General features: G+C 41.5%; 1 protein-coding gene and 1 long non-coding RNA gene across 2 annotated transcripts; one reads left to right on the top strand and one right to left on the bottom strand.

The window, feature by feature from the left end:
* Positions 1–4,623: 4,623 nt before the first annotated feature.
* LOC125284244 lies at positions 4,624–5,211 on the bottom strand. Its single transcript, XR_007191841.1, has 3 exons — positions 5,114–5,211; positions 4,934–4,997; positions 4,624–4,763 (listed from the first exon to the last, which is right to left on the bottom strand). It is a non-coding gene; the product is annotated as an uncharacterized LOC125284244 (long non-coding RNA).
* Positions 5,212–17,902: 12,691 nt separating this feature from the next.
* On the top strand, positions 17,903–19,072 carry LOC125284238 (heat shock transcription factor, X-linked member 3-like). Its single transcript, XM_048228115.1, has 2 exons — positions 17,903–18,469; positions 18,641–19,072. Exons 1-2 carry the CDS (start codon positions 17,912–17,914, stop codon positions 18,983–18,985), a joined length of 903 nt encoding a protein of 300 aa, XP_048084072.1. The 5' UTR covers positions 17,903–17,911; the 3' UTR covers positions 18,986–19,072.
* Positions 19,073–19,461: the final 389 nt, after the last annotated feature.

The raw sequence follows: 19,461 nt of genomic DNA, 5'->3' as shown, positions 1-19,461 counted from the left end.
ATCCTCACCTGCGCACATGTAATGGAAATGAATCTATCTGTAGCTAATGCTATTTTTTTGCTATCAGGCTATGAGGAGACAGAGAGGGGGCACCTTGTTGGTCTTTTAAGTCTCCATTATCGGATCATCAGCTGTCTGGGGCCCGATTCCTCATGACTGCGGTTTTAAAATAATAGGCCAACATACAAATAAATGGTAGTTTCTGTAGTGCAAGCAATCTGAGAAAGCACTAGTTTCATCTGAGTCGAATCGCAACCTATCTTATTTAGATAGGGTGCTGAAGATACATTCACGCACACGGGCACACGCACACACACACACACACACACACACACTCTGTCAGTCATGAATTATTCCTCACATTTCAGCGTCCTTGTGGAGGCAGGTCAGTCAGACTTGTGTGGTAAAACACATCGTCATATCATTTGCTCAAACACACACACAAACAACCATGGATCAATTTTTCTTTTTAGGATAACAGTTTATGATGCTACTACAGAGGGCCAGGCATCTATCCATTCTCACCTGATCAAAATGAAACATAACAGGGATTAGAGAAAGGGAGAAATTGTTACAGTTGGATATAAATTTACTATTAAGCTCTTAGCCATGATATCACCATAATCTTGTCAAATATCACTTAAATGAGTCTTGAGATTATACTTAATGAATAGTCATCAGAGATGTTAAAACTTTGCTCTCAATACAGAGATCAAGCTCCTCTTCGCCAGTTTCAAAAAGAGAGAGAAAAAAGGCTCATTACAAACACAATGGATGAATTTAGTCTACTGAAGCAGACACCCCTCTCTAATTCCTCTCCTCCTCCTCTACTTTATATTCCTGCGGAAATGATAAAGTACTTAGTTTAAGCTTCACTACACATTTGCCTGACTAATGAACATCTCTCCTAATCAGACAATACGACTGCAGTAAAAGAGCAGAGGATAGTTAGTTGGGTGATGTATGAAATAAATGTGAGTCTTGATTAATTTTGATTTTTTTTTCTCTGTGCTTTGAAATGTTCTCTTATCTCTTTAGCCATAAACATCAATGGGTCTTGTAGCTTGTCTGTGCATATTATGTATAGATTTATATAGGTTTGAATGCTTTTTGATTAGTTATTGGACTTCATCAATATGTTAGGTATTACTAGTTTATGTACACTGTATAAATATAGTCTATTATATACTAATTGCTTTATATTAGACCTCATATCTTTATGGTAATAATGACAGAACTGAGATTGAAAGTGGTCTGTTTTAGTATGGATATAGGTATTAGTAGTTGGGTTTTTATATTTAAGACCATGCATCACTGAGAATTGCCCTATAGTCTAAATCTTTGTCCAGTTTTGGTAAACTCTTCAATTTCTAGTGGACATTAGGGTCAGATTATTGTCAAACTGTTGTTCATTTCAGATTTAATATGATTGCATCTCATGAAAATGTTGCTTACAGAATGAATTTTCTTGATGTGTGGGGCTCTAGGTTTATAGCTTCGATATAGATCTCCCATATGACATTAGACTTGCTCAGGGGGAGAGAGAGAGAATGAGAGAGAGAGAGAGATTTGCCATCAGTTTCTAGCAGCGGTCACACACAGCTTTGTCTACGGGTCGTAAATTTGACAGGCAAAGAGAAACCCATAGGGCACCAGAGGCAGCATTTGTCAACTGAATTTACAGAGCAGAGATTATTTAACAGAGACGTGTGCAGAGCCAGCATATCCTTATTTTACCTCTCTCTCTTTCCCTCTGTCTGTCTCTCCATTTCTTTCTATCAGCTGTCTCTGGTTGGGGGCCCAAGCCAGCGGTGCTGTGGAAGATAGGCCTAAGCCAAGAACAATCGCTGATGGCGCGTCCTTCAACCTCAGTACTCCAACCCGGCTGTTTCGCAATCTCGGTAATTAAGGATCTTTTATAGCACGCGACACGACGCTTGCCTCGTCCTCTCAATCTTCCCCCGCCTTCCTCTGTCCGTGTAAGATGGGCGTGCGCCCGAGCTTTGCCGCCACCTAAATCATCCCCCCGCTGCCCGTTTTGCAATTTCCCTGGCCTGCAGTCTCCTCTCGCCCGCTGCAATTTTCCCAACGCAGAAATGGAGTTCAACGGCAATTTTCTTTAATGTCAGATGTGATACGGGGAGCAAGCTTTAATAGCGGCCAATGTGAGCAGAGGTGTTTCCAAGTCTCATTGCAGCTTTATTGTTCTTTGTTCCGATCAAGCACTATTTTCTCCCACTAGAGAATAATAGCCACTCTTGTCAGTGGCGGCAGAATGGAGGTAATTTTTTATCTGTCCACTTTCGCCGGTGCTGGACGAAAGAGCCGTAACTGGGCTTTTCAGTGCTGGCAGAGCCGAGGTGCCCTATAGGTTGCACTTTATTCGATGTGTTTTGCTTACAATGCGGAGGCCAGACCACACTGTAATCACTATGACCAAAGCACTGAACAGGTACCACAATGGGCTCTATAACCTGGTTTCTTGGGGCAATTGTGCCAGATTGTCATAGAGAATATGCACTGAAATTGCAGTGGGGAAAACAGCAGAAATGGCTATTCTAAGAAATGCCTGCTGCCCATTATCAGAAAAAAAATCACATGTTCCATAACTGTTTAGATCATTTCAAGTTCAAGTTTATTGTCATGTACTCATAAAAAGAATTTATCATTAATGAAACGTGTTATGCTCAAGAGCCAGCTCAACTTTGTGGTGGGTGTTATGGTTTGTGTGTTTGGGGGGGGTACGTTTACCAGTTGTAACATGGTAAACTCTCCTGTTAACTATGCGTTGCGTTGTGGATGGAATAAATGCTTGAGTTTTGTTGTACAGTGTAGTTTGCTATCTGCAACTGTTTATTTGTTGCAACAATACAGACAACAGTCATTAGCTGTTGACAATTTGACATCCGAAAATGTACATTGTACAGACTGGGTTAGCAATTTTGTATGTAATTTATAAAACAATACAACAATCATACATGTAGATTCATAATAGTAACAGTATATATAATAATAATAATAATAATAATAATAATGTGGCCTTCAATATAATATGTAAAAAAATGAGCTGTAACAATTATTCATTCATGTACCAAAAATGAAAACATTCAGTGAAACATTTGGCCATGAAAAATGATTGAACCTTCATTATCACAGCAAATGAATAAACATGTATTGCTATTATAATTATGGAGATCACATACTAGGGTATAAAGCCTCCACAGGCATGCCACTTCAGTTGTGATACATCACCTCATAAGTATTTCATTGTAGCTCATTATTTGACTGCACAAAATTAGCACTGAATTTGCTTTTGGCAAAGTTATTTTGCTAAAATATATTTTGGATTGTAGGAAAACGTGAGCTGATATGTGATTGGCTACGATTAAGTCATCACCCACCCCCTCCCCCACCCCACTCCCACACCCCATGGCCCTCTCACGGCCCCCTGTTCCATTTTAAGCGAGGGGAAGCACTTGGCAGGGTCAAGACGCTCAACTCCAACTGCCTCTCCGCCTCTCCCCTTGTCTGGGATCCAATTTGTCACTTGTATCAGTGGCGGATAACGAGATCCAGTCGACAGGCCCTCCCAGTGGCGACCTCTGGCAGTGACCTCCGCCAGCTAGAGAAGTGGCTGGCTGGTTGATTGACACCTCCGAGAGCAGTCCCCTGAGCGAGGGCCCCCGCGGGCAGCCTGGGCAGATAACGGGCGTCCTGGCGGTGTCAGACACGAGACCCATTGTGGGCTCAGCTGCAGATAAGAAGCCGGTTTGAGAACACCATAGGCTGACCTCTCACCCATTGTGTCACTGTGTACAAATATGTTTACAGGGAGAGGCGTTGAGTAGCAAGCAAAGAGATGCCACCAAGAGCCCTCTGTGCTGTGTTTGCAGCCGCTTTAAGACACGACAGAGGGACTCTTTTTGTGTTTATTGAGTTGTTAATGTTAATACATGTACATGGTTTAGAGCAGCCATTTTATTGAATACTTTATAGTCATCCTTGAAAGGCACCTTTATATAAAATGTTTATTATTATTCTTTTTCACTAAATATCATTTTTTATGTTATTTATGGTTCAGATATTTGTATCTGTAGGCATGCATTCATAGAAAGTGTAAAGCAAATCTGCAGAAAACCATCAACCATTGCAAGATGATGCACACTATAATGAATGGATGATATGCAATGCAGTATGACTATCATTCCAGATATGTACCTAAGCTGAAGCAAATAAATATCTTTTAGCAGTATGTGTCCCTGAGATCCAACCTTTGATCATCTATCCCAATGATCTGCTGTCTAATTCATGATGTTCAACTTCTGTCTGATGAACAACGTGAGAAGCCAATAGTAAAACTGGGACTTACTTCACATTCATTTCACCTTACTCAGAAATCATCGAATCTCATCTAATCTGGTTATTGTGTTCATTCAGGGCCTTTTGCTGGTATCTCATTGTGCTTTCACATTTCTCATTGTACGCAAGACATGAAATATGAGGCTCAAGGGAAACAAGTCCTCTGTGATTTCCATCTACCTTTTGTTTTAATGGTGAGATTTCTGGGCTGTGTCTAGAGAGAAAGAGAAAGAAAGAAAGAAAGAAAGAAAGAAAGAAAGAAAGAAAGAAAGAAAAGAAAGAAAGAAAGAGAGAGAGAAAGAGACGACGACACATTCTCCTGACATCTGCGTGTCTGACTGATGGTCTGCCGAGAGCACTGTGATGAATCGCAGTAATGGAGACAGCATCTTGAGAACGGATCGCTTCAGAGAGCGGACACAAAAAGCGAGGGAGAAAAAAAAGGACAACATTTGCAAATTCATTATTTTAAGTGGTTTCTCTTTATTTTTCCATTTTTCTAAACCTCCCTGGGAAAACAGCTCACCTTAAAAGGGGCTTTCAAAAACTATAACTATTGATTAAAGTGGCTTACATGTTTGAAGTGTATTGATGAGGTTCCCTGGTCAAGGTCGGTGGATATGGGAGTTCTCTGATCCCTGGGGGGAAAAAATGACAGAAATGCAGAGCAGCGGGCAGTACCATCAGAGTTTTCTGGACGAGTGGTTGTGTTTTTTGCCTCATGGTTGGACACACAGGTGTTGTGTTTACTTACTGTGGGTGTCATGGCTCTTGGCTTGATTGGTGTTGAAGTGTGCTGGCCTCAATCTGGCAGCGCTCCAGAGGTCACCGAGGAGATATCCGGGATATGGGCTGCTTGTGTTGGAATGATGTAGGCCATAAAAACAATAGCAATCACCAACGAACGATTTGACATTGTTCTTATATATTTTACAACAACAAAATGTCAGTGGTAGAAAATGTGTGTGTGTGTGTGACAGAGAGAGAGAGAGGGAGAGAGAGGGCACAGGAAAAAGAAAGCTCAGACACACAGAGCTGAATGACCATGTACTCCTACAAGAACGTTTCCTCATGTGTTCCTTTTGGAAGACCCTTCCTTTACACATTAATCCAGTTCTAAACTTACTACTTAAACACCCTCATGTAAAGGTAAGGTAAAAGAGACTTTCTGTTTTTTTTTTTTTTTTTTTTTTGGGGGGTCAATGACAAGGGTGCCTTGATTTTGATCAAATGATGTCATCTTCCTGAAAAGTAAATGGTGGCATTTGTGTTTGTGTTTCTTCCCATCCATGTCATTTCCTTTCCCTCCTTTTCTCCCAAAGTAAGCTATATTAAAAGCAGGGGTGTCCATAGGGAGCTATGCCTCTCAGCATGCATAGCACTGATATATGGAGATTGATTCTCTCCTTCTCCATCACCTCCTCTATCACCACCACTAGCACCACAGACATACCAATCCATATGTATGAAAACATACAAGCATTTGTACGCACAGGTGCGCGCGCACACACACACACACACACACACACACACACACACACACACACACACACACACACACACACACACCAAGAAACATGCATTAACAAACCCACCCCGACTAGTAGTCCCCTCTACCCTTGAGCCCTCTGGTTTTCCATTCCATTGATCAAGTAAAAACGCACGCCTGGACTTTCCTTCTTGTTGTGTTTTATGCATGGCTCTATGTCAGCAACATCAAGGCAATGTGTGTGTATGTGTGTGTGTGTCTGTCTGTCTGTCTTTCTAGGGGGCGAGGGACTGTGGGATGCTTGAGAAATTCAAATCAGCCACTTCATCACACATCTGCTGGAGAGACAAAGGAAGAGAGAAGGAGGAAGAGAAGGATGAGAGGGGGAAAAAGAGTGTAGAAAATAGAGATGGCAGGAGGGCGAGGAGGAGAGAAACAACCATTGCTAACAGTGGGGTGATGCTTTACATGGCAGATATTCAATTCCCAGATCAGACAGCATTCTAAAGCAGAGCAAGAGAGACACTTTGTTTGAGAGAGAGAGACAGAGAGAGATTGAATTTCAAAAACCCTTTATTACATTCTTGCCACAAAGTCAGGGACGTGCAGAGGAATTTTGAGGGGCAGTTGCTCTGACCTGAAAAAAGGGCACCCTCCCCCCCCCCACAATTTTTTTTTTTTTTTTTCAATTAAAAAACTCACAGGCTTTATGCAGGACTGAGAATAACAGCGTCTTTTTTTTAAAATATATACACAAAGAAGTAAAACACTGAAATACAGCACTCAATCGCCTGAACTTATCATTATTATGACCGCCGCGCAGCGAACCGCGCATGTAACCCCATATGGATAGCATGGAACCATCGTTTTTCGTTTTGATCTGTAGCCCCCCCGCTGGACTGCACCCCCCGAAAGGAGGGTAGGGCAGACACAGTTTTCTGTGAATATCTCGAGAACCGTAAGGTTTAGGAGGACCTTTTTTTTTTGTATGTTGATCTCAATGGGCCATGTCAACCCATTCCATAACCACTCATTTCATGTATAGCGCCACCTAGTTAAAAACAAAAAAGTAAAAATGAGGTGTTGTAATCGCAGGTATCTGTGACCTAACATAGTCAAAACTGCACGAAATTGGAAGTGTAGGATCATTATGACACCCTCTGAATGCACGCCAAGTTTCGTCGAATTCCGTTCATGGGGGGCCACACAATAAATTAATTTATGTTACTATACACCAACTGGCCTGTAGGTGGCCGGAGACAGTTTTCTGTGAATATCTCGAGAACCGTACGGCCTATCCACCTTTTTTTTTTTGTATGTTGGTCTTAAGGGGCATGTCAACCCATCCCATTACCACTTATTTCATGTATAGCGCCACCTAGTAAAAAAAATTAAAAAGCAAAAAAAGTAGGTGTTTTCATCAACAATATCTCTGGCTGACATGGTCAAAACTTGGGCTAAATTGAAAGTGTAGGATCATTATGACACCCTCCAAATGCATGCCAAGTTTTGTGAACTTTCGTTCATGGGGGCCTTACAATAAAATAATTTATGTGTACATTTAGTGACCGTGACACCAACAAGGATTCGGGACACTGAAAGACCGGGGTGCTTGTGTGTTTGCCTGCGTATGTGTGTTTGTGCATGTGCATGCATGCGTACATATGTCTACTGTGTGAGTATGTGTCATACATGATGATTACTGTGAATGTATGTGTGTGCGTGTGTATCTGTTTATGCACATGTGTGCACATGGAATGGGTTAACATGACCCTGGAGGCAAACATACCTGAAAAAATTGGTCATCCTAGGCCCCACGGTTTTCAAGATATTCACAGAAAACTGTGTTCGCCCCTACCCTCCTTCGGGGGTCCAGGGGGGGGGCTACAGATCAAAACAAAAACGATGGTTCCATGCTATCCATGTGGGGTTACATGCCCACCAAGTTTTGTGTACCCCGGTCTTTCAGTGTCCCGGGAATCCTTGTTGGTGTTGGTTGTCACTAAATGTACACATAAATTATTTTATTGTAAGGCCCCCCATGAACAAAAGTTCACAAAACTTGGCATGCATTCGGAGGGTGTCATAATGATGCTACACTTTCAATTTCGTGCAGTTTTGACCATGTCAGCCAGAGATATTATGATGAAAACAACTAATTTTTTGCTTTTTAATTTTTAACTAGGTGGCGCTATACATGAAATAAGTGGTAATGGGATGGGTTGACATGCCCCCTTAAGACCAACATACATAAAAAAGGTGGACCTCCTAGGCCCTACGGTTCTCGAGATATTCACAGAAAACTGTCTCCGGCCACCTACAGGCCAGTTGGTGTATAGTAACATAAATTAATTTATTGTGTGGCCCCCCATGAACGGAATTCCACGAAACTTGGCGTGCATACAGAGGGTGTCATAATGATCCTACACTTCCAATTTCGTGCAGTTTTGACTATGTTAGGTCACAGATACCTGCGATTACAACACCTCATTTTTACTTTTTTGTGTTTAACTAGGTGGCGCTATACATGAAATGAGTAGTTATGGAATGGGTTGACATGGCCCCTTGAGATCAACATACAAAAAAAAAATGGTCCTCCTAAACCCTACGGTTCTCGAGATATTTACAGAAAACTGTGTCTGCCCTACCCTCCTTTCAGGGGGTTCAGTCCAGCGGGGGGGCTACAGATCAAAACGATGTTCCATGCTATCCATGTAGGGTTACATGCCCACCAAGTTTCGTGTACCCCGGTCTTTCAGTGTCCCGGGAATCGTTGACGGAAATGTGGGCATGCGAAAAAGAAAAAAAAAAAAAAAATCTGACTAAACCTATATGACCGCCGCTTCGCTGCGTGGCGGTCATAATAATTAATGTGATGCATTACTTCCATCATTCATTCTTCTTGCTAAAACGAAATGTGAGAAACTATCAGCAGACATGTAGCTTAGTTTGCCTAATGCCTACCCAAAAATAGTAGCCTATAGGCTATGTGATAACGGGCTGCTTCTCTGCAAGCAATCTGTCTGATTATTTAGGCTAAACGTGGTAAACTCAGCCTGGATTTATGAAGATTTTAATTAATTTCATAAAACTTGATGACGATGATCGTTCGTTTGTTATACATCACAAACTCACCTTTTTCAACAACGTTGAGTCGTCTCATATGACAACCCCGACAATCTCCTTTTAGGGCCGCTTATGCAGGCTCAGCTCAGGTGCCGGTCGCATGCAGTGCTGCAGCCACGTAAACAGAGTTTGCCCTTCCCCTACTGACTTTCACTTTCGGTGCCCGAATGGAAGTGAATGAGGCTTTGTGATTTTTTTTTTTATCTAGGCCTACAGTACGTGAAATTCTGCATTGTACGATTTATTTATTTATTTTCCCCATTGGAAGGGCAACATGAGTCAAGAAGGGCATATGGGCAGTTGCCCGGGCAACCTGAGCAACCCCCCTGTGCACGTCCCTGCACAAAGTACTTACATGATCTCTTTGTCACAATGTACAGAGAGAGAGAGAGAGAGAGAGAGAAACTGTGAGTAAGAGAGAAAGAGGGGGTGCCGCCTGCAAAATCATAACAGTAATGTCCTTGTTTTGACCTCTCAGTGTGGACACAACACAACAGTCTCCTTGCTGGTGGAGTGACATGCAACCTTCACTGCAACTCAGCACTGACACCGTGTACTCAGACCAGCCTGTAGAAATTAGAGGGATTTGAGCCCCTCATCCACACACACCATAAAGCGCTTTTCAGACATACGAGTAAGACCGGAGGTTCTGCGGATGTTAAACGGTGGGGCCGTTTAACGACATAACCGGTCATATGGAAGTCCGAATTTAGCCGGTTGTTCTACTACTCCCCCCTTAGTATTTCCTCCGGACATTATGTAAATGTGCTGTGTCTGAACGAAGCGTAGAACATGCGGTTAAAATTCACACCTAGTGAGAGGGCGTGTCGGTGACGTTCTTTCGTGCGTCCATGTGGTTAGATCTGACTTAAATGCCAGTGTTATGATGGAGTGACATAGTGCTGTCCAGAAAATCTCTGACCTGGAAAGATGCAGACATCACGGAGCTACTGTCCATGAGGGCATACAACATTTTGATAGAACACATGAAGAGAACGGCAAGAGACACGATGTAGCCTACAACTGCATGGCAAGGCCAAGCGAATTCAAAAGACTGAATCATCATAAGCAGAAGGCGCTGTAAAGGCAGTAGCCTACAGCCACGTCGTTGATAACAATATCAGGAGTAGGCCTATTTAATAAATTGTTAGCCAACACGGTCAGTTTTCTGTTCACTGCTGTTTCTGTTTTCTGTCGGTTTTCGGTTTTCTGTTCACTGCTGAGCTCACTGATATTTGTTGAGCATAAATATGCCTAGAGAAAATGAAAATTAAGAAAACCCAACTTTGTTCCAAGCTCCTTACGTAAATGCAATAGACACATGGGGAGAGGAAGCTTTTGGAAAAAATAAACCATGAAAAAACAAACCACTTCACTGTTATGTTAGTATTTTGTTTGTTGCTTAAAAACGTTGTATATGATGGCCTTGAAGTCTTGAGTTAGCCTACTGAATTGGCTGGTACCATCAAGTTCGTGCATGCTCTCTCTCTCCAACGCAAACAGATTTGGGGTTCCATAGCCAAGTAATTCTGCTACATAACGTTTAAAACAGATAAATGTGTTTATTCGAAGCACACATCCAAATACTGTAGGTCAATTTCAAGTGCGCACTTACATAACTACTTCAAGTATTAGCCTACGCACAATAGATTTTTCTTCTTTAGCCTACATAATGCATACACTTTGTAAACAAACAGCAGCTGTGACAGGCAGCGCCGCGATATATTCTCAAGGCCATATCTCGTGATCTTGTGAACTCTACAAACCCCCACCCCTCACTCGATAACCACATGGAGATTCTGTAATGTGCGTGTATGTCGTTCACACATAGGTCCGTATAAGGTCCGTATAAGGTCAGTATAAGGTCCGCAGGTTAGCATCATATCTGAATCATCCGAAGGGTAGGACCTCCGCTTGACAAAACTCCGCATGTACTCCGGAGGTTATATCTGAAAGTGCTTTTTTGTGATTGTGTCTGTGTGTGTGTGTGTGTGTCGGGGGTGTTGTACCATCCATTTGGAACTGGGATAACCTTTATTATATTGGACTCTTGAAAGGGCTTATCATAGTTGTCTGCAGTTTTGATGTGGTAAAGCATGGTAGGGAATAGTAATGCTAGTTTTCACTCAGATACTCTTTTTACAAAACTTTTTTGTATTTCAATGAGAAATGCCAGAGAGGATTTCTACAGCTTTTCTCAGACAGATTTGAGATAGGAAGTGAAGCATGAACTTGGAAGGTGATACCTATTTCCCCTTTACAGCATATCTCATTTATTTTATTATTGCCACCATCATGGTTTCCATCTGAAGCACACATTGTAAATTTGGAACATTGAGCTTGGTAAATACAAAAACTGCAGATGTGTCTGATTGTTCAAAGAGAACAAGACAGAGACATAGACAGACAGAGAGAGAGAGAGATAAGAAGAATGCAGAAAAGAATGATACATATTGCACATTTCAGTGCATGAGTGTGCCCAAGAGGGAAGCTGAGAGAAAAGTAGAACGAAGAGAGAAATTTGTGATGATTGAATTTACCATGTGTAAATCCCGGTGACACAGCCTGCCCCTCTCGGTTGAGAGCTCCAATAACTTTAGTGTTATTGAGAGGCAGTCAGGGGCTTCACCACACTGCAAATGAAAGAGATCCAGGGTCCAGCGAAGTCTGAACGCATTGGGGTTTTTTATGAGGACGTGGACCAGAGTGCCGGACCACACAATGCAGGGCATTCTAGCAGGGGTCAGCAGTAACCATCTGCAATTTTGCCCAGTTGCCAAGTAAATTAACCACTGACACTGGACCTCATCTCAACCCTGGTATGAAGCATAGTCCAGAGGGGTCTCGTTGCTGAAGTGCCCTATGGCCAGAGATTATTGCTGTGTGATGTTGTGCTGTGCACAAACTCTAACTATTAGGAGAAGCATGATGGATGGAAAGGTGAGTGTTTGAGAGGCGTGGAGGTGTTGGGAGTGGAGGCAGCAGCTACCAAGGCCTAAGGAGATTTATTTAGAGATTTGAATAATGGCCATCAGTGTTTAAATAAACTGCATGGCAAAGTCGTGTAGTTTACTATTTACAGTGCTGTAATGATGTAGTTGCTAATCATGATATATTTTATTAACATTTAATGCTGAGTTACTGATAATGTTATGCATATCCTAAAATATGTATATATTTAACCTAAAGTACCAATTTTACATTGTGCATCTCATTCATGTTTGCTTGGTGGGTTAGGCTATATTTTATTTTTAGGCTATATTTCCACATAGTCTATGTCCATGTCTAAAAGGTTCACTATGGCTACATGCATCTACTACTGAAATCTGAAGACTTCCCTGGTAAAAAACAAATGATACATCTGTTAACATCTTCTCAGTTTGACGTCTTAAACTATGCCCAGAGCACAGCACAACGATTGAAGCCACAAAGAGCATTAACTTCTGACATATTTCGTATTTTCTGCTGTTGCAGATGAGCTGAACACGCTGTGCTGGGATATGTCCGAATAGCCAGTCTACAGACAGAAAGTCATAGGGGAAAGGTTTAAAAGTCAGCCGGCTTCAGTTGTTTTCAGATCATTCGTGTAATGGTTTTTATTGTTCCCCAAAAGGTGAACAGCCTGGGTAAATATCATACGGATATGGTGACTTATTAAGGCATGTCTGACTATGAGTGAAGCAAAGGTTCCTCTCATATGGTGGAGCGTCTGAAATGAAGGCTCCACTATGTAAAAGTATCAATCCACTGCCGATGGTCACCAATGTAATAAAACTGTAAAACAGGCACGTAATGGCTATTGATTAATCATTGTTTATGATCTGAGTGTTGCCCATGTTTACTTTTTTGCTGGCTGACTTCATTTAATCACTGTCAGCAGCTATACCATAAACCTGCATGACACAATAAATGAGGATAATGTTGTGTTAGGCAATACTAACGTCAAAATGACATTGTGGTCCTGCATGAAAATGTGGTGTGAGTAGTTTCTTGCTATTACAGTAAGAAAAAACTACAACACTCACAAGATGAAGATTGTAACTGGTGCATCTCTATATTACAGGCATAGAGAAACTGATTTCTGCATACAGCTTAGCAGCTACGTTCAATTTAGGTGACTAATGTGATGATTAACCTTAAGCTGGAAAAGCTGGTTAGTCTGCGCATAGTTTCAAATAATTGGCCATCTCAATACATTTCTATTTGATAGGAAGAGAGCCCATCATTTGCCAGAACCCCCCCAGCATCTTACAACAACAGATCCCTCAGGAGTGTGCAGCCTTTACATGAGGGACTGCACATTTCGATAAACCACTCAATCTTATTTTAGACATTGAGACCAAGCTACAGTGAAGCCATTCTCTGCTGAAGAGAGGTTGCTATGCTGTCCAGGCTGCCCCACGTGTCAACTTGAACGCCTCAATAACTCACGAGACGAATGTCTTCATTTCCGAAGCTTGGCATTGTTATCACATTTTAATGGAATGTAAAGTTCCCCCGTGCGCCAAAAAAATGCCTCATCAGCATTATCATTGCTGGTCCCATATCAGAAATGCCATGTGTTTTTTGGCAGTCCTTGCTCCCACATAGGACTGATCACATACTGTCTCTCGTCCGTCTCCTTAATTTACGATTAAATGTCAACGTAGAAGATGAGTGTCTTGGATTGGTGTAGAATTACACACGCTGGCACTTTCCCAAATGGAACAAATGTCCTTCCAAGAAGAGGACAAGTTTCTTAACAACCATATTCTACAAAAAATAGATAAATAGATAGATAGATAGATAGATCAATGGACTCGTTGATTGATTGTTCATTCATTTTCTAACAGACCTGTTTCTCCAGTTCAATTGGAAAATCTATCATGCTGCAGAATAGGTGGGTAGGCAGGTAGGTAGGTAGGTAAGTTGAAATGCTCTGACATGCTAACAAGATACCCAGAGAGGTGTGGTGTTGACTCTGGTCAGTTCAAACACACTCACTCCATCACTGCTGGAGCTTGTGTTGTTCCTCATTAACCTGCAGACGGTACACGTGTTCCTGTCGCTGTGTTCAGTCATGGGCGAGAGCAAGCGACGGGTAAGGCAGCTCCCGGTAATGAATCACCAAATGACGTTAACCCGTGAAACGTAGCAGGTCACGCTCAAATAACACCCGTGGTAATGGGATGTGCAAATAAGTCTCTTCGAGGGAGACTGACAATGTGCAAGGTGTTCCCTCTACCTCAAATACTTAAAGAGAATACAAACTGGACACCTCAGATTCAACCTCCATGCAGTGTTGAAGAGACATACATTATAGTACTAGTGTTATGCACATACATATTACATTTTTTCCCCAACTATGTGTTTAAGTATATCACTGTATTCAAAAATGTGATTTGAATATAACTATGATGAATAAATTAGGGCCTGAAATATACTAAAAACATGGGAAGCAGAGTGTGAATTACCCCACCATAATTGGGGGGTACTGCTCCTTCACCTCTTCTATGACCATCAAGTGCAAAATGTGTTGTGCAACACACATACAAGGTCTAAACATGCGACAAACTGATAATCAGAAGCCTACAGAACATCTCATTGTTATTATATATCCAAAAGAGAACTGTTTTGATCAACTCTCAAAAGTTAGAAGTTACGTGCACTGAAATACTATTCTGTATAGTAAAAGAAATACCTTTACAAAAAGCCACCTTTACAAGAGCTATGAAAGAACAAAACATGTTAATACATGAAGGTTGTAAAATAACACATTTTCAACAAGCTAGACGTCTGCTAGCAACTTACATTTACCCATGCACGCCAGCAGAATTTAGCCTACTTGAGGAATTTACCTAGGGTTTTGTCATTCAACGTTGACACTTGCTTGAGAAGTTCAAGTCGTTCTCTATCTCCGTTGCATCGCACGCCACGGTGGTTAAAAATGGTACGGTCCATAATAGGGTGTCTGAAATCGCTTTACATTAAAATGTTCCTATAGTGAAAATAGGAGTTGACTTGTATTGTAGCCAACTGTAATGATATTTTTCATAATATCAGAAAAATGATCTGACCCCCCAAAACTGATATTTCTGTCTCTTTGGGGGGTACTGGGTCTTCATTGGGGGGTATAGCACCCCCCAGTACCCCCTGTAATTTGAACTATCATGGGAAGCTATGTAAAGTACTGTGAGATGATGGATTGTTTGGTTAAAACTGAAATACTGGCATTATGTTACTTTATGTTACTTTATGTTACATTATGTTACTTAAATGGAGAATTGAAATTACAGTGCTCAGGTGTGGAAAGTGCTCTGTGCAGTCATTTCACTATATTTCTATTAGAACAAAGATGTGTGAGGGGATTATAGAGGGATTATAGCTTTACATACAGGAAGTCTGCACTTTGTGTAATCTGAACCCAATCTCCCCTGTGATTAAGTGTGTGACTCCTGTAACAGTGTCCTAACTGCATACAATGCAGGCGAGCATTAGGGGCAGTTGTTTCCAGGGGTAAAAAGTGGGGGGAACGGGGAAGAATGCAGTTCCGCCACTTCAGATAAATTAATAATACATATATTCTTTCATACCAATGATATAGCGCAATGATATTGTTAAAATAAATGGTGAGTTAATTTTTCGCGTGTACAGAGGTGACCAAGAAGCTAGCAATTATTGTCCAAAAAGTATCGGAGTGTCTATTCGTACCCTGGTACGAATTGCCTTGGCCACACAACTGGGCTATTCACACCCTGTTACATAACAACAAAAACATGTTGCTCGCGTGCCCAAAAAAACATGGCCGACATTCGTTTTTTCGTCAGCAGAAAGTGAGGAATTCTGAACGGTTTCAGCACTAATATCTGTTCAAATTAAAGTTGAGATGGAAAAGTTGTGTTTTATTTTCATAACCTTTGTTCAGTGAACACATACAACCGTCAGTTTGTTAGCTAACAGAAATTTCGTGAATTTGATGTTCAGGCCTATAAACTATAAGTTTACCTGCAAACTTCAACTTCACGATGAAGCAGATAGTGCAGTGGTCACAGGCAAGGGCTGACACGTGGGAGACCGGGGTTTGATTCCCGTGTGATACATTTTGGGTGAGTGTGCATGTGTACCAACGTCTCTGGAGAGAAGGCGCGCAATTTGAACAAGAAATCAGTTCTCAAACGGAAGTTTTGATTGCAACAATTAGCTAGTTCATGCACCAGGGTGTAAATAGCATGCAGTACTATAAACACCTGGGTACGAATAGCATCCACTTCTTACTGTACATTGACGCAAACAGCATACCTTATTCAGAGTGTCTATTACACAGCTGAGCTATTCACACTCAGTTATGTAACAACAAAAAAAAACATGTTGCTTGTTTTAAAAAAATAAATAAATAAATTAAAAAAAAAAAAAAAAAAAAAAAAAATATATATATATATATATATATATATATATATATATATAATTACATTGTGTGATCAATATGTCAGATTAAATGCACAGGGGTGCAAATAGCATACCCTGATATTTGTACCAGACGAGGTACTAATAGAACACATTGCTGTGTGCACCGGGGTAGAATAGCATACATTGATATTTGTACCAGACGGGGTACTAATAGGACACATTGCTGTGTGCACCGGGGTACGAATAGCATACATAGATATTTGTACCAGACAGGGTACTAATAGAACACATTGCTGTGTGCACCGGGGTACGAATAGAATTCACTTCTTATTGCACCAGGGTACGAATAGCATACACTGCTAATTGTACCAGGGGTGCAAATAGCCTTACCCAAAAACTATTGGTACACCACGATACTCAATATGTTGTTCAACGGTGTAATTTTTCCCCGTTGCACCGACACTGGATTTTAGGGTTCCCCCACCTACCAAATCCTACTGGTTAACCACTGATTGTTTCCATCTTTGTTTCCAATTGGACAGTCCTAACTGGATGCAATGTGAGTGCGACACTGTGCTGCATAGCGCAATACGATGAATACAATACACTTTTGGTTGGACACCCCATCTCTCTTTCCTTTTCATTGCTTGTGATGCTCTGCTATTTTGAATGAGAGATTTGATGCAATAGAACGGCATTTTTAATAGGTTCAGCGTGGACAGAGAGCATTCAATGCTATATGGCAGTCGGATGCTCACATGCAGTAAGGACAAGCTGTAACTTAAAGGTCACGCTACCACCCAACCCCTGTGATCAGATGTGCTTAAAATGTTAATGAAAACCAGAGACTTCCAGTACAATGTATTATGCAAAGTGGTCCTGAAGTGACAAGACTATGTTTGGGTCTCATTAGACCGAGGTATTTATTTATTTTTGGTTTGTTTGTTTGGGGAATATCATAAAAGAAAAAAAAAAACCTTTCACACTTACAGTGTGTGTCTGTGGGGATATTGTGGCGTGCCTGACAAGAAGTAGGAGTCCATCTGACATTTAAAACATGGAAAAAAAACCCTGCATTTGTCGTGTTTGGGACCTTATTCCCTAGAGCTATAGTCAGCACCTTATAGAGCTACCTCCTTTATTTCTCTGACAATCAGTCAGGCATGATCAAACCATTCCCCTGTACAAACAGCATGCCTTACAGAGACTTACTGTGTGTGTGTGTGTGTGTGTGTGTGTGTGTGTGTCATGTGTCAACACATTGAATATCCTCCTCCTACGTGTGTGTTTGTGTGTGTGTGTGTGTGTGTGGTAAGTTGGTAAGCCAACATTAAGCAAAAAAGCAATAATAACAATGTCAGTCATCCAACCAGAGCCTTATCTCTCTCTAGGGCTCTGCATCCAACAACAGTCCAAAGGCCCTAGTCTTTATGATGTCTTTCACCATGGCAACTCTAGAATTTAGAACACCTGTAGGATTCTACTTTGCAAATTTATATCTCATGGTCTGGTTCTATGTTTCATTCACTGCCAGCACTGCGAAAGAGTAAGATGTATTCTGATATTGTAATGGACGAAGTGATGGATCTTCACAATGACCAGTCACCCCTCAATTTGAAGATGACCAGTCAAAAGAAATGCAAACCTCGGCCATACAGTCGCCTGTCGACTAAAGGTTCATCTTCAGCATCTGCTGACCTAAACACCTTGAGGAAAGAGAGGGCACGGGTGCTCTTGTCACTGATACCCTCTGACAAGAGGAAGAAAATCGGCCTTGAACTGAGACCAACTCAAATAGCACAAAAAACGAACAATGATAAGTGTAGACCAGCAGGTCAGTCACACACATTCCCTTATATATTTTGGAATGTTGTTGAAAATGACACCTATCGGTCCGTCTGGTGGAGTGCTGATGGAACTGCTGTGGTTATCCACGAGATGATGTTCATTGCTGAAATCCTTCAAAGGGATGCGATTGATCGTAAATTCGGCACAAAGAGCATCAAGAACTTCTATCGCCAACTTAACCTGTATGGATTTACCAGGCCTGGATTTAACCTAGAAAACCATGGAAATCCCTGCATGGACATCTCTGTCAAAGAGGTCAAGGTATGTATCACCACTTTAGCACGTTGAGTTAAACAGAATTACTAAACTACATTCTGCTTAGTCATTAAGCAAATTCAAATTCATGAAAAAAAGTAAGTTGGAAGAATTTGAGAGCTCACCAACTGTTTTTCACCTGCCACTCACCTCCTGTTTTTCCCACCATACATGCAGGTGTTTGTCAATTCTAACTTCCAGAGGAGGTCTGAGCACCTCCTGGCCCAGCTGAAGCGCCGCGTAGGGACTAATGCTACTCAAACTTCCCCAGTGGCTGATGCGAAAAGCTATAAGGCTTCTGGAGATGGTTGCAAGCTGAGTGATGAAATGGTCAGCTCAACCTCCCGCAGACCCGCAATCTCATCCCATGAGATGACCCTACTTGGCCCCAGCCTGGGCCTGTCTCTCATGCTGGTCGCTTTGGAGAGCAAGAGAAGGGCCTTGATTCACTTCCTTCGGATGCATAATGGCAACTCAGCAGCTCCATCCACTTCCGGCAACATCAACAGCATCTGTGGCTGAGCTTCAGTAAACCCAGAGTTAGGCTAAATGATATTCAGCTAAATTTGAACTATTTCATTGCACAAACTCATTTTGCAATAAATTTCAAAATCACCAAAAATATGCCTCTTCTTTCATTATGTTGCTCATATAGCATACCAAATTAGTGATATATCCTATATGTAGACTGTGATCGGGATAGCCGTGCAGTGAAAAGCAGGAAGACTGCGCCAGATAAGATGCCAAATGAGGGTTCCCCTCTTTTATTCAGCCAAAAGTAAAAATAAAACAAACTTCCAAAATATTTAAATAATCAATAATTAACTCAGAATAGGAAATGAAACAAAATATTAGTCCTAGGCAAAATCAATTACAAACAAATTATCCAATGCAATATTCCATATAGTCAGAGGCTGAGTCTATGGTGCTCTCTACAGCTCACCTCAACATAGACTGATGGGCCATCTTGCAACCCAGCCCTTTCAGTAGTCCAGCAG

The sequence above is a fragment of the Alosa alosa genome, chromosome 19 (assembly GCF_017589495.1).
Source record: "Alosa alosa isolate M-15738 ecotype Scorff River chromosome 19, AALO_Geno_1.1, whole genome shotgun sequence".
Taxonomy (NCBI): domain Eukaryota; kingdom Metazoa; phylum Chordata; class Actinopteri; order Clupeiformes; family Clupeidae; genus Alosa; species Alosa alosa.
This window is presented reverse-complemented; position numbering and strand designations above follow the sequence as displayed.

Excerpts from the sequence above, each read along its gene's own strand:
- LOC125284238 (XM_048228115.1), top strand. The coding sequence starts at position 17,912 with ATGTATTCTGATATTGTAATGGACGAAGTGATGGATCTTCACAATGAC. Across the intron at positions 18,470-18,640 it reads TCTCTGTCAAAGAGGTCAAG|GTGTTTGTCAATTCTAACTT; the intron begins GTATGTATCACC and ends CCATACATGCAG.